Raw genomic sequence first — 25,968 nt, forward strand, 5'->3', positions numbered from 1 at the left:
AATCTGCCATATCCTCTCTTAACTCCCAAGATCAATAAATATTGTCATTGGAATGGGCCGGGCACATAATACCATTACACAAACCAGAATGACATCTTTGATGTGAATGTGTTCATTTTATTTACAAACCAAATTTACAGACACTTGGAGTTCAAACAGGGAGACTGAACGTGATAATGGGAATTAAAAAGCAGAACGCATCACCGTTGACGAAACAAAAAATGGAGAAAACAAAAACAAAAGAGCTAAGGTAACGGCTTCAGCAGGAACAGCCACAAAACAAAAAATAAAGGAAGAAAAATTCTTCAGTCGTGATACATTTTGAAGATACAGCTTTTGATGACGCCCATGTATCTGTCCCACACGACCTGGTGTCTGAGGGGCAGAAAAGAGACAAAAAGAGAGCAAACTGTGAGTGAATGGAGCAAAGAGGTACTGTAAGTCTTATGACAAACTGTTGTTGTGAAATCTGGGTAAAGAGAGTAAATGAGGCAATCTTTGTCCACTCAGTGTAATGGGGGTGGGGTAGGGTGGTGGGGGGTGTCTATGTTTCTTTTTATGAATATCTCTTTGTTAAGCATGTAGTGGTGCAGGGCTGTGCAAACCCTTAACTACATTCCAGCATGTTTGCATGTGAGACAAGGTAACTACAGTTTAAGAAATCAGGGCCAAGATAGGGTGACACCCACTGGTAGAACAGGGACTTCAATATTGGAGACGGTCTTAACACACAACTTCATGCCTGAGCAGCGTTTAATGGCTGCCAAAGTGTCATTATTCGATTATTGGCTGGTTTTCCCAAATCTCCAGACAAAATTATGACTGTATTTCACCTAACTGAGAACTGAAAGCCCAAGCAAGGTTGGTGCCATAGTCTACCTAAAACACGTAAAACACAAACACAAAACACAAACACTTAAAACACATTAACTCACTTGAATGTGTCGAGTATGTGTGCAGAGTTGGTGTAGTGGGTGAGGTAGAGTTTCATATCTGCTGCTGTCCATCGGTCTGAACGACACGGCTCAATAAACTGGGGGAGGAAAAAGGAGGGGGGCAGACGTTACATCACACTGTCTCAAAAGCAGACTCTGAAGCTGGAACTGGCCTCAGAAAAAACTGGTTGAATGATCTGGCTTTGCTTAAAACACCAAAAGTACACACCTTCTCCACAAGATCAATGAAGAAATCTCTGACATCTTTTGTGTTGGTTAACTTTGCGGCAATGTTGACAAGGCCTCTGGAAAGATTCTACGAGAAGAAAAAAACCAAACATCCATTAACTGTTATCTCCTTGCTTTATACAAGTTACTCACCAATTACATTTAGGATATTAATATGAAGGTGTTACGTTTCTCACCTTGAAATTAGCTTCCATCTCATTGAAAGCTTTAGTCTTTCCTCTGAGAGCTGTACAGACCAGACTGAACAGAGAGGAGACGATGGAAAAAGAGAGTGTGGATAAAAATTATAAGTACAAACCAGGTTCTTTTTCAGTAACAGGCAAAACAGGCATATGGGCATTTCTGTTACCTTTTGTGTTGATCCAGCAGGTCTTTGTCAGTGATTAAGATCTTCAGTTCTTTCAGTTCTTGTAAAAACTCTTTGTCGAGATCCACGTCCATGTCTTCCACCAAGTTATCTACAAAGAAAACTCAAGTTAGACACTGACCTATTAGTTCAAAGGATTTATTATCATTATTATTATTGTCCCTGATTATTCGTTTTCCTTACAATTATTAAGTTGTCAATTATTAAGTTATTTTAACTGTCTGGTGAAATTGACATATTTTCCACTCATAATTCCACTCATAATTGATGAAAGTTCATCTTCATTCTAATGAAGATTCACAAAGCCTGAAGGACCTCTGGTGGTCAGTGGGTCTCATTGAAGAAGGCACCACTCTGTTCTTTATTCATAATAACCAACACTGGCAGTATATCTCTAGTGTTTGTGTAAGACTTTTCTTTTATGCCCTTTTTATATTTTGTCTCACAGTTACAAATGATTTTTATATTTTTTGTTCTTCTTTGATTTACTGCAAATGTTTGTTACATAACTTCTTTAAAATGTTGTACATGTGCCTTACATCTCAGATAAAAACAACAGCAAATGGCCAAAACAAACAGGGGAAATTAGCTCACCAACAGCCCCAACGGTCCAGTTGTTGATAAGCTGTCCAGCACAGAAAGCAAAGTCGTGGAACGTGAGATACTGCAGCTTTCTTTTCCCAGTCTCAAAGCGGTTGTTGGCAAAGAAAACAATGGCAGCATAATCCCTGAAACAAGTAAAAGAGACATTACGAGGCTAAAACAATCAACAATCAATTTGTCGAGCGGTTGTTATTACTAGTTTGAATATCCTGAACACTGATGTGCTGTTTTGTTAGAGTTCGCTAACAACAAGACTGAATAATTCATCATAAAATCTACAACACAACAGATCTGAAACGATACCAATACTCTGGAAAGCAAACCTAAGACAGGAAGGTTTCTTCTCACAGATTACCTTGCAAGCTTGTCTGAGAGAAGAAAATGCTGACGTATGTTCTCCACCAGGGGTCCCTTCAGCTCTTCCACAACTTTGAAAACACGTTTGAAGTTGTCAAACTGAAATTAAACACATGATGTAGAAGTTTTACAACAATACTAAAGAGCAAGGCTTGTTTAAAACCTGCACGAGTGCTTGCTCTGCAGACATTCAGCTGCCTCATCACAACTAACAGACCGATCCCACTGCTAAAAAGATATCAGACTACACAATGACTTCTCTGAAGATGTGTCAAAGGTGTCAGAAATCTGCTTATCACTAAAGCTCAAAACAAGCGTAATGCAACTAAAATAAAGTTCACATTACATTGCCAGTATAAAACTAGGACCCTGAACAAATCTATGTGGTGTCACATCAAAGAGGCAGAGAGACTCCTCTGAGCGCTGTGGCGTTGAAAATGCACTCACCTGCCGCCTGCAGCTCTTCAACGTCACACCTGTCTTGGCACTGATATCATCCAAGTCTTTCTTGGTTCCTTTGGAGAGTTTCTTTCCCAGAACCTCACGGACAAATAAATCATCAAAGGCATAGTATCTAAGCATGGAAACAGAAATGCAAGAGAGGAAATTGAGATTTGTGATATTTACTATGTCACAATATGTTTTGAAAGGCAAATAACCTTTTTCAAGGAAGAGGTGTGTTCTAAAGACAGAAAAAGATAGAAACATGCAGAATTCCCAGATTAAATACTGACAGTAATTAAGTGTGGGAGACTTATAGATTAGACACTGGAAACGCATCAGATAATTGAAGGAGGATGTAGATGAGGGCATCTGTACTACACCTCTCTATGAGGATGGCTTGACGATGAGGTGGGATCTGGAACAATAGCTGGTTAGCTAATTTGGCTGGGCTGTGCAGCAGGCGCTCACACATCTGGAAAGTCCTGTACTGGTCCATAGTGTCACTCAGCAGAACATCTGCACTTGCCTCACACTCCTCCATCACTCCTCCATCCATTCGTACCTTTACAGCATCATTCACTGTTGGATGAATCAGACATGCTTGGTTTGCAGGGTTGGTGATACAACCATAGCTGGATTTATGGGTAGTAACTGTTACTGTTACAGGTGTGGTGTGAATATACAGCCGCAAACTATTACCTCTCCATCATATTTAACATTGGCTATTTTAAATGTGCAGGATGTGGATGAAAATGTCCCTTTAGGGGTGCTGCTGATAATAGGCTTTACTGCGTGTTTGCCAGTGCTGGCAAATGTTTAGCACATTAGCAGCACCTAACTTTTGGTGTGTTTTCATCCAAAAAAGACATTTTCTTCTATATTGTTGGTCTTTACCTTCGTCTTGTTATGCCTCAGATTTGTGATCAATGGGTGGACCTAACTGCGCCCACAAGTGGGAACCACAGCATTTGATTATGTCTTTGACCAACTTCCAGTAACACCACCATTGTGTGCCTGTTGGTAAAGTAACTCCAACTGACCAGGACTGTGCAAAACACCATCAGCATGTACACAGTCAGTGCACGGCACCCCAGAGATCCGTAAATCTATAATGTGATCAATACCTGTGTATCCATCCAACCAGAGCTGGTAAACCTCTTCGTCCATGATAGTGGTGTTACCCACGAACACATCCAGCTCCACTGCCATCTGCGTTGAAGTAAAATAAAAGCAAGAAGGTCAGGTGATCGGTGCTGCTTCACTGGCATCAAAAATCACCTGCCAGATTAGCTCAATGCCATTAGAAGAGCCAAAAACAACCAGGAAGACATTACTATATACCTTGTTTTTAATGTGTTGTCCCAACCAGTTCTACGCACGAAACTATAAAAGTTACCCTGCTAACTTCTACTGGATTAGCTTAAATTTCTTTTCATTGCGTCCTAATTACCGAACTTCCCCCATTAAAAGCTAACCATTTCTATTAGCTACGTTGCAAAGTTAGCGGCGTGAGCGGAGACTAAACTGACAACCAGACAACAAAACAGTAAATAAAGACCGAGTCAGTAAGAGGACATAATCAGGTCATTGGCGCAGATTCTGTAAAACACGAAAATCCGCCAAATGGTAGCTTCAGCGCATTTCTATGCCTGCGCAATGTCAACAACAGCAGGCAGACAACATGTACTTCCGGTTTTGTTACGTCACGGGAAGAGGTGTCTCGCATGCGCGGTAAATATATCTGATATTTAGCTCCTAACAAATTCACCATCAGCTAATATCGTTTTGTATAATGTTTTTTTTTTTAATTTCTCTCTTTTTACTGCCACTATTACTACTACCTTGTCTGTTTAGTTATTTATAACGTGTGTCTGATTGTGTTGTTGTAATGTTTCTGGACGTTTAACAATAAACTGTTATTGTTTTTTTTATACACAGTAGGTTATCATAGGTTTTATATTAAATATCTCATGTATTGTTTAAGAGCAGATCAGGGGTATGGTCTAACATGCAGTGTATTTTATGCAATGCCAGTAAAAGACCCTATTAAACCAAAATCCTTATCCCTGTGCAGAGTGCAACTTATAAAAATAAATAGAATAAAGCAGCTGGACAAAGTTTCTGAGGTTTCTATCAATGAAATTAAACCGATTTTAAATAGGGGTGAAGCACTAACAGAACAGTATTTAGACCTTGCCAATATTGTTGAAAGCATGAAAACCAAAAATAATAATTTGCTGAACTGATACAAGCTCAACATCAGGTTGTTTTGTTTTATCTCTCCCGTCCCTCTTAAACTCAAACCTGAAGCTGAAGGGAAATGATTGCTTACATTGCTAACAGCGTGCAGACATGGAAACCTTCAACCTGTAACGACCTGCCGTAGTCCGACTGCCTGCTGAGGGCCAAACGTGAGCCTTAAAATCGGCCAGTATTTAATCCTGCTGGCACATTGCAGCTGGGCTCCCCTAAGTAACTGGGGATGAATAATAAACACCATAAACTCCACAATTGGGACCTATTTCACTCTATTGTATCAACACTAATAGCATTCGCTTAAACCAGGGAAGCCATCAGTGGTCTAATAGGCTGTCAGAAGACAATATGTGAAGACTCATATTACAGCAGTGCATTTGGACACCAGACAGTCTATGGTTGATCTCTGCCCTTTCATTTGTGTTCTTGGCGCTTTTACTGTTATTTATGTTTATGTGTCCGATCAGATATGGGCCTCTATGCGAGCTCCCCCCACCCACCCCTCCTCCCATCCCCCATGCGCTTTGCTTGCTGCGTGTACACAATCCTGCTCTCTTTTACTCCGGCGATTAATCTAAATAAATCCCTGCAAATCCCTCTCCTCGCCCTCCCTTTTTCTGGTTCTGCATGTGTCCTTCAAAATCACAACATAAGGGAAAACCACTCAGTCGACATGCCTTTTTTTGTCGGATCTCTCGCCGCACATCAAAACCCTCACATCTAACCTCACATGACGTCCTGATTCCATCTCCAGCTCCCCCCTCGCACGGCTAACACCCTACATTGTTATGGCCTCAGTGAAACAATGGAGGTGGGACAGGGAGCGGAAGGATGTGGCTGAATGCCTCAGCATAAACCCATGGAAAAAAAATAGGGCTGCAGTCACACTTTCCGCCAGTGTTTTTTGAAAAGAAACGAGTACAATCAGGAGTCGCTCATGATACAACTGCTCTGTACTGTACATCTCTCTGTGTAGTGAACTCCAAAGGCGTGTAGCTCCTATTGATGTATTTCTCGCGTTTTGCAAAGACTGGAGAAAACAAAATTATGTACTTATGACATAGCCTTTGCCTTAAGTTTTTGAGGAGTCGTCCCAATTAATAGAAATCCCCACAGATGCGGGTTCACGTAGGCCTTGGCTGCTGGGTAAAATCTGCTTATCCGTGCTGTTTTGGTTTTACGACATGTGAGAGCACACGGAGGAGATGTTAAACTTTACATCTTGTTTTTCATAATGTGGTTGAGATGGTCAGAGTCAGTTAAGCTGGATCACCGAGCTGGTCCATTCTTTTTGGTTGTTTACGACCCTGCTAAGTATGATATGCAAGAAGCCGCAGGAAATCTCAGAGAAAACCACAAATATTTCGCATTACTGTCTAACTAATTTGTCAAAGTAGAGGTGGTTATAAAAAGTGAAACTTCCGCGTAAGTTCATCAAAATAAAACAACACGGTTGAGGGAAACGATTGCAAAGAGACACAAGTAACGCGTTACCAGTGAAAGTAAAAACTCTGATAAATCAGACATCTATATAGTACTTAAAATGATTCCCCAAAGCATATTATTGCCATACCTCCCCACTTTTTAAAGAAACTATCGCACATCGGTGCTTTTATTCTGAAGTCTGGACAGACTGTTTCCGGCAATGCTTCAGTCAGTACTTGACACGCATCTCGCTGCTTAGCGGATTCGCAGCCGTGAAAGTGGCTGAGGCGGATATTGTTGTGGTAACAGTCCAGCCCTAGAGGATGAGCCGAGGTGATGCACTTATTTTGAGCGGAAAGAAGGCCGAGATTGGACTGTGATTCATTTTGTCATGTTTTTTATGTGAGGAGTGAATCGTTTGTGGGGAAAAGCCGCTGCACCGTACGGACTCATCCTCCAGCCAGCCAGCCGGAGAACAGAGTTCATTCAGCCGTGGTGAGCCTGCCGCTGAGACGATGCCAGCGACGTAAAAATCACAACATCTGCAGGGTATACATCTGAAGCTCCTGGATCGACCGGGCCTTTGTATAGCCTGCGAGGCGGCTGTTGCCTTGAGAATCACACACGACAGGAGGTAAAATATGGAGAGCAGCATTCATGGAGGCCTTTGGAGAACGCAGCCTGTTGAGAGGATGACAGATTCTTATTAACGGGGACCGGGCACGGGGGGGTTGCGTTTAATGTTCATAAACGACCTCAGTGAGGCATTATCCACGGAGAACAATCACTGGGTTCAGCACAAAAATAGAACCGAAGTCACGGCGCCTTGGAGAAAGCCATCTAAATAAAGATATCACATGTTTCTGCTTGATTTCGGCCTGCGGTGCTGTCGTGATTGCACACATGACATCTGGAACACACTTGATGAAGACGAGGATGTGATGACCGTGTGCTGAGCACCGAAGCGACTGGCTTTAAAGTAGATTCTCAGGTACCCTATAGTTGTAGGTTTTTTTGGGGGGGGTTGTTTGTTTTTAACAGAAAATGGGTAGCGAAGGTGAGATAGTAAACAGAGAACTGTCAAAGATGTCTGACGAGGATTTGCTGGCGTGCTCCAAAGAGGAGCTGGTGAGCCGGCTGCGTAAAGAGGAGTCGGATAAAATATCGGCGCTCATTCAGCGAGGACGGCTGATAAAAGAGGTGAATAAACAGCTGCAGGGACACCTCCTCGAAATCAGGGAACTGAAAGTCATTAATCAGCGCCTGCAGGAGGAAAACGTGGAGCTGCGGGACCTGTGCTGCTTCCTGGACGACGACCGACTCAAAGTGAAGAAGCTGGCCAGGGAATGGCAGCTGTTCGGGCATCACGCAGCCAAAGTAATGCGGGAGGACCTCGGTGGTTACTTGAAAAAGCTCGCAGACCTGGAGCGCATGCAGGACGGGCTGGTAAAGGAGAATCTGGACCTGAAGGAGCTGTGCCTGGTCCTGGAGGAGGAGTGTGTCAGCAGGAGCGACTCCAGCCCCGGAGGGTCCACCGAGCTCAACCTGCCCTGCATGGTGGCCCGGGACCTGGGGGACGGAAGCTCAAGCACAGGCAGTGTGGGAAGCCCAGACCAGCTTCATCTGGTGTGCTCTCCTGATGACTGATGACAGCCACGGCTTATCCGACTCAAAGAAGGAACCTGTGGAGTAGGAGCGATGAAGGCGAGTGGAGACGAGGTCACACAGTACAAATTAAATTGGTGCACAAGCATTAGGGCCTTCTGAATGCTGCAAAGATCTGCGTGCCACCGGGTTAACATTGTATGATGGACATTTTCAGGACGTTTAATAAATGTTTGCCAGATGATAATGTATCTAAATTTTACAGTGTTTTTTCTAAGGACTCTTCTTCTTCTTTTGAAACTCTTCTTTTTCAGTGGTCTGAAAAAAAAATGGGACCAAAAAAGTGGGTCACATATATATAAATTTATCTCATGCACTGGACTAGCCTACACTGGTAGAAGCCTTTTTTTCTATTGCACTGGACAGCGTTATCATGGATCTTTACGTCACTGATCTAAAGATTCATTTCAATCCAGTTTTGAGCCATATTTATTCCACTGAATTCCACTAGCACTGAAATAGATGAGTTGTGATAAAAGAAAAAATATGAAACTATTTGATATTTGCTTTTGCTAGATGCCCAATAATGTGTAATATTTTATGCACTCTCTTCCTCAGGACAGGATTGGAGTGGCATTTGTGCATGATGATTGTCACAATTTGTACAGGCCTGTTAACCAGTCTGATGTGAAGGCCCTTCAGGTTTACTGTGGGTGGGGCTGCTGTACATAATGTACATGTGCTAGAGCCTGGGCAGAGCCAGCACACTTGATAAGGTTTTGGATCAGACATGATAAGATGTCCTTGGACCTCACTCAGAGCTGAATTGAATAAGTTCTGTCTCTTTTTTTAAAATCCAACTGGAAACTCTTTGTATGAAACTGGAAGGTCTACTACAAGTTTGAATGGTTTCTGTTTGATTCAAACCAAGATGTTTCAATTCACTTGTGTTACTTTTTTTTTTTTTTTTTTTTTTTAAATTACATTGCTGTTGTTGATGTTCAATTAGCATACCACAGAGTTTGTTTAAGTTGGCAGTGGTTGGCTTTTTATTCTGTAACTCATGCTTTGTATTTACCCTGTAACATTAGGGATAATCTTAACTTTTGCCCACCTTTATCTTGATTTATCTGTATTAACTAGTGTTACTAACCGATTTCAGTTTAAATCATGGCTGATGCACATGGATTAGAAAAGATTATTTTTTGTCGTTAGCTGTTTTTTGGTGGGCTATGCTCGTAGTGCATTTAAGAGCTTTAAATACAGTGGGTATGACACCTCGTGCTGTTCTGACCTTTCTTTTCAAGCATTTACATGCATTTACATCTACGTGAGAGCGAAGGGTTGATTTCCGCACTTGTTGTTTTGACCTCTGTGTCTGACTCTGCTTGGCCGATGCTCCCTTCGCGTCACACGGGCTGACTTTCGTGAAGTTCATCGGTTTTATTTTTGGATCTCTTATTTGCGCAGTGTGGAGAGCTGAAGAGCAGGGCCGTAATGCTTTTACCCACTTAGTGATGCACACACGTCCTTTGACAGCAGCGTACACACAGATTTTTTTTTTCCCCTCCATCATGCTCTCGAGCTCTCAGTCTGTCGCTCGCCTCTCAACTCTACTTCTATCTCTAACCCCATTTAAGCAGAGCAATCCAATGCCCTTTGAGCCATGTATGTATTAGCAAGAGATTCATGTCATTTTTGGGAAATGAAAGTTCACAGTGTTCACAGTTGAAGGGCATTGCACAGTCATTTCCCAGAGTCAAAGGTTACGTCTTAAAATTACTGGTTTTTCTTCTTACTAACAGTCCACTACAAACAAACAAAAAAATATTCAATTGTCAATTACATGAATGAAAAAAAGGAAGCAAACTGGAGAAACTGCAACCAGAGAATATCAATTTCCTGTTTTTGCTTGATCTGATGCAAAATAGTTACAATCTTCATCACCTTTGAGTCATACATTTCAGGTCACTCTGGGGTGTCGGTGTTCACTTTTCCAAAATGTAATTCTCTGAACACTTTAAATGATTAATTCTACATTTAATTTCTTTTTCCCCTCAATATGCATATCAGTCCAGTCACATCCTCCTGTTGCTTGTTTTTCACCAATAACGTCACACCATCACAATTTTTGCACATGTGAACCGCTGTTCTTTATTGATAAAAAAGTAAGGCACTGCCCACCAAAACAGTTCGGTTTGTCAGAAAAACATTATCAAAAATATATTACACTCTCTCTGTTACACTCTAAAATAAATACATGATTATATACTCTATATTAACTCCTCCGGCCCAGCCTTAGTGGTCAATAATTTGCATAGGATATTTAGGATTCTTAAAAGGTTCATACAAAAATAAGAGCCATTTATTTTTAAGCATTTTTTTCCCTTGGTGAGGATGTTCATAAAGTGTTACATAACATTATGTGACCATGTAACAAATCATTAAATGCAACATTATTCTGAATTATCAGTATTAATATATTATATATTATAAGATGTAGTTATGACAGTAATCTCTAGAAAGCTTGTATAATTCTTTAGAGAATACATTGTGCATGCAATGCTTTCACAATAAAACTCAAACGTGCTCATTCTCATACCAGATAGTTCTTAAAATGAGAAATATAAAGACTTTATATCAAAACTAAAAAAAAAAGAGTGTAACATTCATATCCTGATAATGCCACTAATTTGCAGGTCTAAATACAAACTCAGCTTTCCAAATGGATGAAATGAAGCAGATGCACGTAACGCATTTTGAAATGGTTATCACAATCATCATTTCCATCATATTTCCCAGAGATCTTTTTTGTCGCACGCACACTTTGACTTAAATCAAAATGAACATCAGTGTATAGTCGGGATGTCGGGGCTGCTGATCACAGAGTGAGGATCGTCGGGGAGTGCAGGGAGTGATCCGATTGGTCACCGCTGCTGCTGCTGCGGCGATGAGCTATGCCACAGGGCTCTGGGGCGCTGGACTGCGGGACATTTCCCTGATGGGATGTAGCATGGGATGTGCTGGTGTCTAACGGGGCAGACGGATAGGTGAAAACCATACCAGCTGTGAAGGGTGTGAGAGAGGGAGTAGATATGAGAACCGGGGTGTGGAGTGACTCCGATTCGGTGACAACAGCAGAGGCAGAAGATGTCACAGACTTGCTGGGGATCATGATCTTTGGTTTGGGCTTCTCCATCTTTGTAGGTAGTTTAGTTGAGGGTCCAGGTCTCCTGGAGTCCTCGGGCTCGATTTTGATGCCTCCTAAAGAGGAAACTGATGGATTTGGGTCAGAATCTGAATCAGAGTCCTCTCTTTTACAAATGGGACGGTGAGCCTCCAGGACCAGCTCGAGCTTCTCTTTCTCCTTTTGTAACTGAGCTATTTCCTTCTGTAAACGTGACTTCTCATCTTCCAGCTGGTCAGTCTCCTACACCAGGGGAGAGCAGAGAAAAGACAGACATTTATGTAAATTCTATCACGCCTGAGCGAGACCAATACGGTGTGTTTCAAGTAGGAATGCTGTGACATTTATATAATGTTCGCTCACATTTTGCAGTGTTTCTGTCAGCTCCCGGCGGCGATTGCGACATTTCGCTGCTGCGAGTTTATTCCGCTCCCTCCTTACTCGACGTCTCTCCATCTCTTCCTGGGATAACTTTGAAAAGGGAAAACAAAAGGTTTAAATACATAAAATAGGTTAACCTGACACGATGAAAGAGTGAAACCTTCCTTCTCTGTGGCAAAAAAAACTTATGTCAAAATATCAAATGTAGGCATGGTGGGATTCAACACGACACAGGAGAAACACTACCACCATGTGTGTGCACTGAGTCATCACACTCATGGCGGCTGAATGGTTTTGAAATGTCTGAGCTTTTGCGCCTTTGAAACACCCTAACTCTGACTTCATCCAGCACCCTACTGAATAATTGCTGTTGATCCATTATATTTCCCGCCCTTTCAGGATGATGAGTCACACTCAGACCCCAGTGGTGACTCAGGTGTGAGTCACAGAACATGACTTGCCCCTATGAGTCACATGACAGTCCACTTCCTGTACCATGAAATTGCAGCTCCTGAACAGTGATGGAGATATGTGCCAACATGTGTGCCTGATGAAACCAAAAAATAAAAAAAATTACGCTGCACTGGTGACTAACGTGGTCATGGTTCTGAACATTCGAGTTGAGCTGAAGTGGGTCACTTTAACATCTGTGCTCTCGTGTTCTGACTTGTAAACGCTGCTGTGCTAACAAAAAGCAGATCTTTGCATGTCACAGGTGATCATTTCACTGAGTCAACACTGACTCAAAGTAAACTCCATCAAAGAACAAAAACACTGTGCTTGCCTCTGGACGGTAAGTTTTTCTGTTTTAAATGACCTAAGAGTTAAAAACATATTCAAAATAATTTATCAAATAAGATCTCTAAATAATCGTATGCTAAGCTATTACTAAATAATTTATGTGATGTGTAAGGATAAAGGAAACGGTTGAATTGTGTCATAGAGTATTACAGGATATTACACACTAATTACACAGAAATGTTTGGGTCACTGTCCACACCTCACTAACTGCAATCCCTTCTGGGGAAATTATGAATCCCAAGAGAACTCCTTCTATTTTCTCCCAGGTTAATAGCTCTCACTTTAAAAGCAGTAGAAAAACAACAAATCCACCAGTGTCAAAAGATGGCCAAAAGTGGGTTTTTGGCACGATTTTTCCTTGTAAAGTTTTAGTTATTTTGGGACTGTTTTCTTACGTGTTCATCATTCCGACGCCTGGTTGAAACAGCGGTGTTTGCAGCTGCTCTTATGACCCCTGGTCTGAGAAGATGGGAGTGTGACGGTTGTGGACCCAGTGGCCGTGCCCCTGAGAGGGTTGGGTAAGGAGGGACTGGAGATCTTGAAGGACCTGGTGGATGCATGAGAGAGGGCTGGACCAGCCACTGGAGGTCCTGGTTGGTTGTAATGGCATTGAGGCTTGGTACAAACTGACTGCTGCCAGCCATTGTTAATTTCTGGAAAAGTTGATCAAACAAAAAGTTAGCGGAAAAGTACTTTAGCAAAGGACCAAATCCAATATGTGATCACTGACACCCACATATTTTCTAGATAGATAAATAGATAGATACTTCATTGATCCTGAGGAAAATTCAAGAATTCTGTAGTCTAAATGCAAATTAATTAAAGTGAAACATAATGAATATTGATTATAATTATTATGTCAACACATATTGAGTTAAACTTTCTTATTACACACGCGTAAAATATCATTTGAATAGCCACACAGAAATTACACATGATGTGGAATTACCAGTTTCACAGGTTTACTACTTTATTGTGGCTTGAAATTCATAGCTTCTTTTTACCTACTTTTACAGTTTCATTTACCTTGTTTTTTATGTTTTAACTGTCTGGGATAACCTGTAGTTTAGCTGAATGAAAGTACACCTACCTGTTCCTGCTGTGTAGTTGAAGCGGTGGTGCTTCCCAAAGTTACAGAGTTCGTCCCAGAGACAGTGCCTGTGTACGCCGGGTTGCCTCTCCCCTGGCTCCCAAAGTTTCGATACATCCTTTCTGTTTCAAAGAAAAGAGAATTGGATCCAGCTGCGGCTATATAGCTTTCAGATCTCACGAAATCTCTTTCGGGTCTCGTGTGTCAATTCAAACTTTGGGTAAGCCCACCTTATTGCGGTAAATCGGTAGAGTCCAAACGGGTGTGTTTTCAAGGGGTGAACAAGGAAGCAAATATCACGTCGTTTTTTTTTGCCCGTAACGTCCGAAAACAACTTTCAGTACATCCTTCCGTCCTTAGTCATTCGTCCAGAAGCCAAAGTCTGGGAATGATTGTGAGGTTGTAAACTCTTAAAGCGGCACCATAGGTTCACCACGCCCCTCCCGAGTTACGGGAAATAGTGTTGTCTGGAATCTCTCACGAATTGACCACGTGCTGTGACGTCATTGGCCATATTTGGTGAGAGTTTCCTCTTGAGAGTAACTGGGATTCCTCTCAGAAAACGCCTCGCTTTGCGATCGATTAGTACTGTTTTTCTGCTCTGTGACACGGATCTAGTGGTTGAAATAACACCACAGTTTCCTACACCAGTGGAAGTACTGCTACTTATGTAGTTTCACTTTTGTAATGTTTTACTTACGTTTGGAGTTTTGAATTTGTAGGGTAAAAATCTTCTTGGGCAAAGTAGAGAAAAAAAGTAAGGTTATTTAAATTAAACTTGACTGCTGTTTAAACGCATTTTCAGATTCACTTCAGAGCCTAAGAATATCTTGATTAAAGCATTTGTATTCAGTGAATGATGTCAACTATAATCAAACTGTACAATCTAACCACTATATATTTTGCTTCTACATTACAAAAAAAAATGCATTCCAAAAAGTACAAATGGTTTCACATGAAAAGTGTAAAGTGCACCATGTCTTTCATCACAAAGCTGTGAGGTCTAACAACAGTTAGCACTCTTATAATGAGAAGACCAGGAGGAAGCCAAAAAATACTAACATTATAGCTTAAATATGAATGAAAATCAAGGCTGCCTATAGTCTTTACTGCAGGATGGTTTATGAATAGATTATAAAGTGTGGGCAAAGCTGAATGCATGTGCCTAATTGTGTTGAGGTTTTTAGCAGTCACTCTCACTTCACAAACCACATCACTGTGTATGCATGCCTGTGGAGATGAGTCAGTCAGTCGTCACAAAGCTGCTCGATTTGTTTCACCATCTGTTTCAACGACTCTTTTTTACTTGCAAGCACAATATAGTACCAAGCAGAGATTCAAAAAATGCATGCTGTAGATTCGGTAAGCTCAGTCTATCACAACAGCTGCTGACCTTGCAGTCCCCAAGGACAGAATTCCCGGCAAGGGCTGATTTTTCCTAACTGCTGACTGTTGACCCAGTGTCTCACGTTACTGCTAAATCCTTCCTCAGAAATAAGCATTGCCTTTAAAAGAAAAAAAAAATCAGAAAAGTCAATTGACAGTTCCTATAGGACACTAAAAAAGTCTGCATTTGAGAGAACAAAAAAAAAAAATCAGCAGTTTTGATGATGACCCTCATACACAGAAACTGAGATGTGGATTTGTGGTTTCTTATGAATGAGAACAGAGTGAAAGAATTTAAAGAAAAAAAAAACTAAACCAAAACTAAAATGCCAGGAGCAAGGACTGTACCTATTGCTCATCCACTCATTTGACTGCTGAGTTTTATGTTTCAAATTTCAACAATATCGCACCCTGTAATAATGAGATCAGACGTGCGGGATGTATTTGCTTCCACTGTAGTTGATAGTGTCATGTGAGGGAAATATAGGGCAAAGGTGAGCATCAGATGACTAAAGCTTCAGGTATGCAGTGATGACACTCTTGGTATGTCTCTGACTGTGACATGTCACAACATGTTGGACACCTTTTTTCTTTGATTACATCTTCAGTGATCCACTGTCTCTGTCTCTGCTGTTTCTTTTCTCTTTAATTTAGCTATTAAGGGTAAAAGTAAAGTATATTTATTTATGTATATTTCTATGTGACAGTGGAACTGTTTGGTTTCTGTCTTACACCACATTCTCCCTCCAAAGATTAACATTAACATTTTCTTGTAGTTTCTGATGATGCTTTTGAGGAAGTTTAGATTCCATTTTCATTTACTCACCCTACAAATCTCCGCACACATTCACATAAATCACTCACACCCCCACACCCACTCCACACACCCATCCCACACACGTGTTTCACAGAGCCCATGCCAATGCATCGCCATGCCACATACACTTAAATTCACTTGGTTTAATGGGTATGGCAAAGCACGCCTTGCTAATTTATGTTTAAGTAGTATGGCCAGATTGAGATTATCTTTACTGTGATTGTACAGTGCAGTTTTCCGACATTACTAAAACACTTCTGATTGTTCAGTTCACAGTTGGTTGAGCATACTAGTTGACATAATAGTCAACAGATTTCTAGTGAAAATAGCTGTTAATGATTACTTTGATTAAATATTATGTATATATATGAGTACAGAACTAGTTGTAGTCTACTTGATCACTTTTAAACTGTTAAATAAATACATACATTTGTTAAATAAATAAATTAAAGTGACTTGCTCATCAGCTTAATGTGATGAGTATAAAAGTATAAAATGCACAAGGTGGTCTAGCAATGCATCAGGCTTTAATGCATATTTCTATCACACTTTGAGTGAAATCCTTCTTCTGTGCAGTGTATACATAAATATAATATAAAAATAAATATTGTTTGCTCTTGACCCCCACCTTTCTCTGACAAGTGTGTCCGCATATTTTGAAATATACCTGTATATTTTGTCTCAACATATCTGATGAAATGAGGGGGAATCGTGTATATTTATTTATTTTTCTGCCCTGAGATGTATTAAGTTTGTGTAACCCTAAAGATGAAATGTAACCCAACCTGCTAGCCCCACAAACAGTGAAACATGAATGGGAAATATAGGGAAATAGTCACACATGTGATGCTAGCACAGACTCTTAGCTATACACTGCTACAACTGTGCAGTGTGAACTGTGTTTTGTACTTGTACTGTTTACTGCCACGCAGGCACACTAAAGTTAACCAACCGCTGTGGATGGGTGGGATCGACCCGAGCAAACTGGTAGCCACGTCGCTAGCTAACAACGTTAGCTGTGTAGGTAAGTGCTCGTATGCTTGTATTTTTACTTTATAATCCTACCGTTATCCCTTAGACAAGTTCTGTGGACATTTGAAATGCTGCTGTTGAATATACTGCCATCATCCTTTTGGAAGTATTCGTTAAAAACATGCTGTTATTAACTTAGCTCGCCTAGCTAGGTAGCTAGCATTAACTGGCAGCAACTGGTTATCGTTAAGTTTATACGTAGGTGATCGCTAGCAACTATTAGCATAAAAGTGTTCCAAGCTAGTCGCTTATTGATTTTAAGTAATTTAACGCTGTCAGTGTTAGCTGCAGCATGACATCGTCACAGTGCTTTATTTAGCTTGTTGAGCAAGATGAATAAGTGTAAGCTGACGTTAGCGAAGCGTTAAATAATGTGTCGTTTTTATTTTAAGCTAACGTCAGCGAACATCACAATGGACTTGCCACATCACGGGTACCGAGCAAGTAAGTGGAAATGTGATTCACCACGTTACCATCAGTTATCAGTTGTGCAAAGCTTTGCAAAATTTCCACCCATAATTTCTACTTCCTATGTTCTTACTACAACAAGACGCAGGCCACTGTGTTTAGTTACACTTACATAAACCTAATGCATTTTAATGTACAAATATAACAATCGGGCCTGCGTGAATGTTCTAATGGCCACATTTAGAGGTGGACAAAATATTAGAAACACGGTGCAGCTCAGTCCAACAGCACCACAAGCTACAGCCTCCAGAGTGTCTATGCCGTTGAATCAACACCCCTCTAAGACATTTTAAACAAAAGCTGATAATTAAAACTCTTGTGAAGACAGGGCTTTTTGCACTGCCACACTGTCTTACTTTTAGAAGCAACACTAAGTGCAAACCATTGACTGTGTGTATTACACATGTCAGTGGTTGTGTAATACTTTGAAATTGGCTGTGGGCACATTTTTTGGAGAAACCATGGTTAAATGAAATAAAATTCCTACAGAAACTCTACTTTACTAAGCATTACTTAAGGAGCTCTCCATGTTGTCTTTGTCATCACAAGTCCTCATTTCTCTCTTGTTTAAGGAAAGACTTGATGTGATTGCAATGTCTTTAGTAATGAGATTCACATATTAACCAACTGGGGTGGAATTATTTGTGTGTTTGTATATGGCACCGTGGATCGTAACTCCATGAATTATCATCAGCATCATTTTTAACATAAATGCAAATGCCGTCACTGTACTCCATAGTGTCCATCTTTTTCACAGCTAAACCAAGAGCCCGTGCGGCTCCCCCCACAGCTGATTCTGTCCTGTTTGACGACACCAGCTCTGCAGCACCTGCAATGAACAGTCATGGGTATTACACACCTGGGTACAATGTGGGAGGACCCACAAATGACATGCAAGGAGGTGCTGGGATGAACAACCTGTTTACTGACCCAATGGCCAATGCTGCAATGATGTATGGCTCATCATTAGCAAATCAAGGAAAGGATATGGTTAACAAAGAGGTGAGAAAAACAGGATATTCCTTCATACGTTTCCCTCAGATCTAGAGCAATTCACTTTACCACCATGAAAAATCAAATGATGCTTCAAAGTGTTTCTGTGCCATTTTATTTCTGTTTTTGTCCCATAAAAGTGACTGTCACTTTCAGAAGTTCATTATTTGAAGTTTATCAACAAAGAGAACCGCACAGATGCAGCTGTCTATTACTTTCTACTTTTTCGCCACTCCCCAATCCGTCTTTGCCAGATATTAGTCACATTCACAGCCTTTTCACAGCTCAATCTTTCGTGTTTAAGGGGTGTCTTTTGGGTGTCATTTCAAGTGGGAAACTTTTCAGTCAAACAGACCATTTTCTGGTCTTTTTTTCTCATATAAAATAAGCGTTACTGGGTTATCTTACCTCTACATGAAGGAGAAAAAGTTTATTAATTGTACTGCCTGTGGATGACACACAAACAAAACTACTGTTGCTCTACTGGATTGACAAGTTTGTTATGCAGGTGGTTCAGAGGTCACAGACTAGGTGTCAAGCCAAAGTGATGCCCTATCCTGATGGAAGGCACAACCTCCTTTAAAAGTGACTTTGACTCAGCTGTATTTGTTATATTTGGTAGACTGTCACTATTCAGTTAACGTTTTCACTCCGTTTGTCTTCCAGATCAGCAGATTCATGTCTGTGAACAAGCTGAAATACTTCTTTGCCGTCGACACCAGATACGTACTGAAGAAACTTATGATCCTCATGTTTCCTTACACACATCAGGTAATCAGAGCCATTCATCCCATCAGGCTTTGTCCTACTTCAACGTACGGGACGTGACAGAACGTTTAATTGTGTTAAGGGCGCACGATGATAAAACTGGTATCGCATTTTCAACCACTTATCACATTGAGACTGTGCAAGCAAGATTATCAGCCACTTAATCACCACCCCAGCTGTATTTACGGACATTATAATGCTATGATTGCCTGCGTGGAAAACACAGTGTGCTCAGTAAATTCCCACACACTTTAACCTATTCAGATTATAAATTAATTCAAACATTCTGTGTCCTGATAATGTACGAACTATACTGAAGCGCAAACTGTCCTCAAGAGACCAGGGTCACATAGTACTGTCTCATTCTAAATACTCCTGTTTTCCCACTCCAGAGTCGTTACAATCATTACAGTGTGGAGGAGTAATGTTAAGTCAGCATAAAATAATTCAGACCTGGGGTTTAAGTATAAGGCTGGTTAAATTCTTTTTTTTTTTTTTTTTAAATATATCACCAGATACTATGAAAAGACCAAAACCAGTGATAAATTGTCCCCTGTAAGAAATATTTTCTGTGTAGCTAAAGCCTTCTTCCTTTGTGCCGGAGACCTCCTCTGTTCTCGTTAACTATTAAAAATAAACACATGAATGATCAACAAAGCTGCACCAGATGACACGTTTCTTCATTACCAAGAAAATGGGCCGTGTAGTTTCTCTTTAGTCAGTCCCACAACACTGTTCTCCAGCTGTAAATACCCATTAGTGTACCACATCCACAGCTGAATGAATCCCCAGCAAACTGTTTACCCTGTTTGGCAATGTTTGCTAAAAAAACTGAAGGATAATTTGTATTTGTGCGTGTGCTTGGTAGGATTGGGAGGTCCGTTACCATCGGGATACTCCACTGACTCCAAGACAGGATGTGAATGCCCCTGATCTTTACATACCAAGTGAGTTTTCCATAAACACCCAGTTATCAATAGCATATCATTTTGGGATCTTGTGTAACGTATTATGTGTACTTTTGGTCTCATAGCAATGGCTTTCATTACCTACATTTTACTTGCTGGAATGGCCCTTGGCATTCAGAAAAGGTGAGTAATTCTTCCTCATCTGATTTGTTTTATGACTCACCATAAATGTGTTCGTATCAAATGTGTTAAATATGAAGTGTGTGTTGTGTTTGTGTGTAGGTTCAGTCCAGAGGTTCTTGGACTCTGTGCCAGCACTGCCCTTGTGTGGGTCATCATCGAGGTCTTGGTGATGCTGTTGAGTTTGTACCTTCTGACAGTACACAGCGACCTGTCGACATTTGATCTTATTGCCTACAGTGGATACAAATATGTTGGGTAAAAGTCATGTCATACTTAAGATGCATATGATTCTGTTTTGTTTTTGTTTTGTTTTTTTGACAAAACATATCAGTGTGATGGTTCGTTTTAGACCAAACCTCCAACTTTTTAGTTATGATAACTAAACTTTATGCATAATAATTTTTATTGTAACTTGGTCTGATGGCTCAGCATTAAAAATTAAATAAATATGTTTTTGTGTCCTTCCCTATAGGATGATCTTCACAGTGTTGTGTGGCCTGCTGTTTGGCAGTGATGGTTATTTTGTGGCCCTTGCCTGGTCCTCTTGTGCTCTTATGTTCTTCATTGTAAGTATTTTGAGTCCTTATTGACATCATCCACTATATTTATGAATCTGGAGTATGTGAAATGGAGAAACCCCTGAAACAGAAAACCAAATCAATTTTACAAATGTTGTCTCGATCAGAAAATGTTTATTATTGCTGCTATAAAATGGACATTTATGTTAATTTTGGAGCAAAGCTTGTATGAACACAGTCAATGTGTTTTACATTATGCACTTCAACCTACCGTGTGGCCAACATGTGATATACTTTTCTGTTACTTGACATCACAGAAACATAATTCTAAGATCAAGAATATGAATTTCCTACCGACCACACAGACATGAGACTGGTTTGATTTGCTCTTGTTGAGAGCACAAATTTGCATATTTCCCAGAATGTTGAAATTTTCATTTAATGAAGTCAGCTTTATAACTTGCACATTGTTTGTTTAAGCCTGAATTGCAGGTTTAAAAATGTTGTTATCTTCACTAGGTTCGATCTCTGAAAATGAAGATCCTTCCCTCCATCTCCTCGGACTCCATGGGAACTGGATCAAGTGCCAAACCCAAACTCCGCCTTTATATTACTGTGGCTACAGCACTCTTTCAGCCGATCATTATATACTGGTTAACCTCTCACTTGATCAGGTGACTGTGAGGCTTCTAATAGCCTGAAGTCCATGTGTACTGGACCCAGACAGTGTGGTTGTTGAGTGTTTGTAAACCTGCCTTGATATGCTCTTTTGTCAGTAAATTCAAAACATATGTAGATGTTGTTGAATTGCAGCCTGTGTTGCGTTTGTCTGACAGACATGGTTGTAATGCAGTGGTTTCATTGATTTAACCACAATGTGCGACACAGAAAACGCCTCACTGGAAGACTTGTTCCCTTCCACCATGAGCGTACAGTAACACTGACAGATGCTTATTTTTTGGCCAAATAACATTGAAAATAAGGGCTTTCGTTGAAACATTTGGTTGATAGTAACTCGGATTCAATTTTCTTTTTGTATATTTTTGGACATGCTTTCCAGTATTTTTTTTCCCCCCACGCAGTATAAACCGCACAAACAAAAGCACGCACATTACACACACGGTTTGATTTCCACATTTCTGGTATGGTGATGTTGCTGCAACGTTTCCCTTTCTTCTGTAAGTCTTGGATTTTATTTATCTACATCTGACAAAGCATGACAATGTTTGGATTTTTTTGTAGAAAAAAAATACATATTTAGCTTTGTGCATTTAACTCTACCAGTTTCTGACTTTTTGAGACTCTTGTTCTGTGCGAAGAACTAGTTCTGTCAGGAATGTATTTCTGTATTTGTTGTATCTGATTTGTTTTTCCTATGAAAAATTGTGATTTTTCTCCATTAATATTTTTTTTTTCACAGAAAGATTTTGTTTTGTTTTTTTAAATTCACAACATTTAAAATTTATCGTCACTAGTAATTTGGCAGATTCAGATTTTACACACAAACGAAGAGCATGTAAAATATACACTTGTATTGATTAAACCACCTTACAGCATATTAAAATGTTTGAATAGGCCCCACCGTTATCCTAAAATGCTGCTTAGATATAAGATAGTTCTGTATTGATCCCCAGAAGGAAAATAATGCAACAGCAACCCAATAACAATAACCCAATAGTATAGTATAATTCTTAAGAGTAAAACAAGTCACCATGCTGCATAGTGACTACTTTTGATACTGTAAGTAGTAGCAAGTACATTATGCTAATACTCCTTACAAACATTTACTCAAATGCGGTACTTTATTTTACTGGCCTGCCCTCTTGCACTTGCACGCTGCCTCTCCACTGTCGGGTTGTTGTGGCACTCTGGAGCGGGGGCGCGCCGGGGCGCGTGCACACTGCAAAGCGTCCTTTGCGTTTCCATGGAGACCGCGGACAGCAACACAGCACGGAGGGAGAGGTGTCCGACTCCAGTTCCAACTTTTAACATCAGAATTTCACTTTCATCGTTTGAACGACGTGTTGTGGGCACTGGCGGAGCTCTGAATTGGGCCTGCGTTGTCGTTTTGGCAATTTGGTGAGTAACTAATTATTATTATTATCATAGATTTGAAGCGCCTGCTAACATCACCGAGCGGGGTTACCTGTGACAGGAAAAGGCGGCTTTCTTGACTGGATGAAACTTTATATTGTTGCGCCATTTGCCGACTGGACTGCATTGTAGAGCCATGTGGCGTCACGCAGGAACTTTCAGAGCGTTATAAATTTAATCTTACACACGGTGGGTCTATTGTTAGTTTGTTTAAAGCGTTTAATCGATGCCAGCGCACCTTCTTTATGTACCTTTATGGACCTGCACCTGCCTGCAGACCACGCTTTGTCTCCATTAAAGCAGGAGGTCGTAGCGCCACTGTAAGAGCGTGCGTTCAGTGGACTCTGGACCCTTTGTGGATGCTCATCACAGGCGAACGGATAGCTAACATTTAACTGGATCAAGTTGTTGTTTCTTTCTTTCAGTCCACTCCGTACCTTTCTTATTTTAAAAGAGGAGCAATCACCCTGTATATTTGAGTTGTTGCTTTTGTTTTTAAAGTTTGATTTGCTCTGACAGTGTGATGTCACTGTGTGTGATTTTGGGCTCTGTAAGTCAAACTAACATGACTTCAGTAGTGCAGTGTTGTTTACTTTTAATCCTGATTTGCATTAATCGCTCCCTACAGCCATAGCTTTCATTGATTTCCGTCATATCCCTCAGCAGTGGTTCATTGAACGGTTCAGGAAGTTTCCTCCTGGGAGAGACATGGAGAATAGCTCTCACGCACTGCCCCTGTTGTCCTCATGTCCTGCCACTTTCGGAGGGTCCCTGCCTCGCTCCTCCACGCCACAGCAGACCTGCTCGAATGGCCACATCTCACTCTCGCTGTCACCCACTTCGTTCCCCCCGTCTCCTGCCTCACTTTCTCCAGCGACTGCAGAGTCGGTTCACTCTTCCCCGCCTCTTTCACACTGTGCAGCGTCTCAGTGCCTCGAAGGACAAGACATAACGTGCTTCAGCCCTGCAGACATATCTGACCAAGATGACCTGACCTGCCTCAGCTGGCTACATCAGAGGGGCAACCTGCTACCACTGCAGCCCCTTCCCAAAATGTCGCCGCTGCCTCAGCTTGAGTCCTCGCCGCCTACCCATCCTCTCGATCCCGCCTCATCCAAGCCACCTTACTCCTTCAGCAGTCTGATTTTCATGGCAATAGAAGATTCACCTGAGAAGAGGCTTCCAGTGAAAGACATCTACGAGTGGATTGTGAACAGTTTCCCCTACTACAGGACAGCCTCCAGAGGCTGGAGGAACTCTGTCAGACACAACCTCTCCCTCAACAAGAGCTTCCGTCGCATTCAGAGGGACAAGAGCCAGGTGGGGACATGTCTCACATTTACCACATTAAGAGCAAGCAGGTCAGATTGGGCTGAAATTATAGAACAAAGGTTCAAGTACCCCAAATGTTACAGGAGAACACTGAATCCAGATGGGCTGCTCAGTTAAACTGCCCTATACAAGGAAATTATCATAATGAATTTGTGTATGTGCTTCAGGCGGTGGGGAAGGGATCGCTGTGGTGTGTGTGTCCAGAGTATCGGCCGGCGCTCCTTGAGGTGCTGAGGAAGACCCACAGCTATCACAGCAACAACAGCAGTCTGATAAACAAGTCAGCACTGTGAGTAAAATCACACTGTTTGTTGTATGTGCAACAGGGCCGCAATAAAAGACTATTTTCATTATGAAATATTAAAGTATTTATATTGCTGATTATTTTACATTAGTAAATAAATACAAAGTGAGCGGCTCCAATCATCTTAAAAGCCTGAAGTTGGAGAAATGCGAAAGTTTATTTTACTGTATGATGACAAAAACAACAGATTACCAAAAGTGGAGAAGATACATTTTTCATCCTTCCTTCCTAACTAGAGCAATAAAAATATAGTTTGCCTGTGATATGCAAGGTGTTTCTGAATACTTTCACGTTTTTAATAAACAGAACAAAAGTAGTTATGTAGTTGTCTAACTATCTTTCCATGTTGTGTGCAGGTTGGAAGAAGCTGATTTCGGGGTGTCTGGAATATGCGACTCTTTTGAAATCTCAGGTTGGTGACGCTGATGAGACTTAACTGCAGGCCCATGTCACATAATTAGCACAAGAACTTACATATTTGACCCTTTATGAATTTCTTTCAGTCCATCCATTCAATCCATTTTATCGATGGAGTAACAGCTCTCTGTGGCACTTTTATTACCCACGGCTTTTATCCTTCTCTGCTGCTTTCTCAGCGTGCAACATTGTTCCTGTGTTTGTGTTCTTATGCCATGGCAACAACCTTTTATTACCTTGGCAGCCCAAGCAGTAACCCAGCTCAGTCCCCTTTATGTCCCCTCGTTTTATCTCCGAGCGTATGCACAGTATGGACCCACGTGCTCACTAAAGAATCTCAACCAGCCTGCATGAAAGCAAGTTATTAATATTAATGTCTCATTTTATGCCTCGACGCTATGATCTCTCATTTCCTGCTTTTATTGTTGTTGTTTTTTCTCATGCAGATTCTCTTTCTCACACCCTCCTCCTCTCTACGCCCTCACCTCACCATATCTTGACTAATGATAACCCAACTTTCTCTGAAAACCCACCATGCCCCTTGACCCCGGTTCACGAGGAGCTTGTCACCATGGAGTCGGTTGAATACCAGCAGGAGGATGTCGGTGCGGAGATGGAGAAGGACCCCCTGTCAGACAGCGGGTACATCGAGTTACATTATTATCAGTCTCACCAGTACCTGGTGCTGCCGGGTGATACAGAGTTGGACCTGGAGACTGTGGAGATCCTTCAACTCGATGCCGAGGCCCAGGAGGCTGCCGGGTCATTGCTGGACCTAGCAGGTGGTGGATATTAATGTTTTATCCCATTCAACAATCACAGCTGATGCAATGCTTAAATCCGGTGTAAACAAATACAAACAATGTGACAAACCAACATAATTTATGCTTCAAAGTCATGTGATTCTTAAGTAATGGATAGAATGATGATATGTGGCAAATCAGCTGCTACTTCCTGAGATGTCAACACTGCCATATGGTTTGTGTATTGTTTTGTAGTTAATTAATATATATATAATCAACCGTCTGTTGGACTAACAAGACTGTGG

General features: G+C 41.1%; 4 protein-coding genes and 1 long non-coding RNA gene across 6 annotated transcripts; 3 read left to right on the plus strand and 2 right to left on the minus strand.

Moving 5' to 3' along the window:
• Window positions 1-96: 96 nt before the first annotated feature.
• On the minus strand, window positions 97-4,664 carry fibpa (fibroblast growth factor (acidic) intracellular binding protein a). Its single transcript, XM_046406991.1, has 11 exons — window positions 4,297-4,664; window positions 4,080-4,164; window positions 3,336-3,534; window positions 2,959-3,085; window positions 2,510-2,610; window positions 2,146-2,279; window positions 1,534-1,642; window positions 1,361-1,424; window positions 1,165-1,251; window positions 936-1,033; window positions 97-375 (listed from the first exon to the last, which is right to left on the minus strand). Exons 2-11 carry the CDS (start codon window positions 4,162-4,164, stop codon window positions 306-308), a joined length of 1,074 nt encoding a protein of 357 aa, XP_046262947.1. The 5' UTR covers window positions 4,297-4,664; the 3' UTR covers window positions 97-305.
• Window positions 4,665-6,877: 2,213 nt separating this feature from the next.
• ccdc85b (coiled-coil domain containing 85B) lies at window positions 6,878-10,255 on the plus strand. Its single transcript, XM_046405376.1, has one exon. It carries the CDS (start codon window positions 7,681-7,683, stop codon window positions 8,281-8,283), a length of 603 nt encoding a protein of 200 aa, XP_046261332.1. The 5' UTR covers window positions 6,878-7,680; the 3' UTR covers window positions 8,284-10,255.
• A 114-nt stretch (window positions 10,256-10,369) lies between these two features.
• On the minus strand, window positions 10,370-14,098 carry fosl1a (FOS like 1, AP-1 transcription factor subunit a). The gene is made up of 5 exons (XM_046405375.1): window positions 13,931-14,098; window positions 13,701-13,822; window positions 13,006-13,263; window positions 11,792-11,899; window positions 10,370-11,671 (listed from the first exon to the last, which is right to left on the minus strand). Exons 2-5 carry the CDS (start codon window positions 13,815-13,817, stop codon window positions 11,123-11,125), a joined length of 1,032 nt encoding a protein of 343 aa, XP_046261331.1. The 5' UTR covers window positions 13,818-13,822; window positions 13,931-14,098; the 3' UTR covers window positions 10,370-11,122.
• Window positions 14,099-16,768: 2,670 nt separating this feature from the next.
• yif1a (Yip1 interacting factor homolog A (S. cerevisiae)) lies at window positions 16,769-22,194 on the plus strand. 2 transcript variants are annotated; one of them, XM_046405373.1, is made up of 9 exons: window positions 16,769-16,923; window positions 17,328-17,379; window positions 18,161-18,405; window positions 19,063-19,167; window positions 20,033-20,111; window positions 20,198-20,255; window positions 20,355-20,510; window positions 20,728-20,821; window positions 21,293-22,194. In XM_046405373.1, exons 1-9 carry the CDS (start codon window positions 16,864-16,866, stop codon window positions 21,449-21,451), a joined length of 1,008 nt encoding a protein of 335 aa, XP_046261329.1. In that variant the 5' UTR covers window positions 16,769-16,863; the 3' UTR covers window positions 21,452-22,194. The 2 variants fall into 2 exon arrangements, with proteins under 2 accessions (XP_046261329.1, XP_046261330.1); XM_046405374.1 differs by having other exon boundaries at window positions 16,780-16,927.
• Window positions 22,195-22,571: 377 nt separating this feature from the next.
• On the plus strand, window positions 22,572-24,873 carry LOC124067776. The gene is made up of 3 exons (XR_006844818.1): window positions 22,572-22,852; window positions 24,367-24,488; window positions 24,860-24,873. It is a non-coding gene; the product is annotated as an uncharacterized LOC124067776 (long non-coding RNA).
• Window positions 24,874-25,968: the final 1,095 nt, after the last annotated feature.

This window comes from Scatophagus argus, chromosome 12, assembly GCF_020382885.2.
Source record: "Scatophagus argus isolate fScaArg1 chromosome 12, fScaArg1.pri, whole genome shotgun sequence".
Taxonomy (NCBI): Eukaryota; Metazoa; Chordata; class Actinopteri; family Scatophagidae; genus Scatophagus; species Scatophagus argus.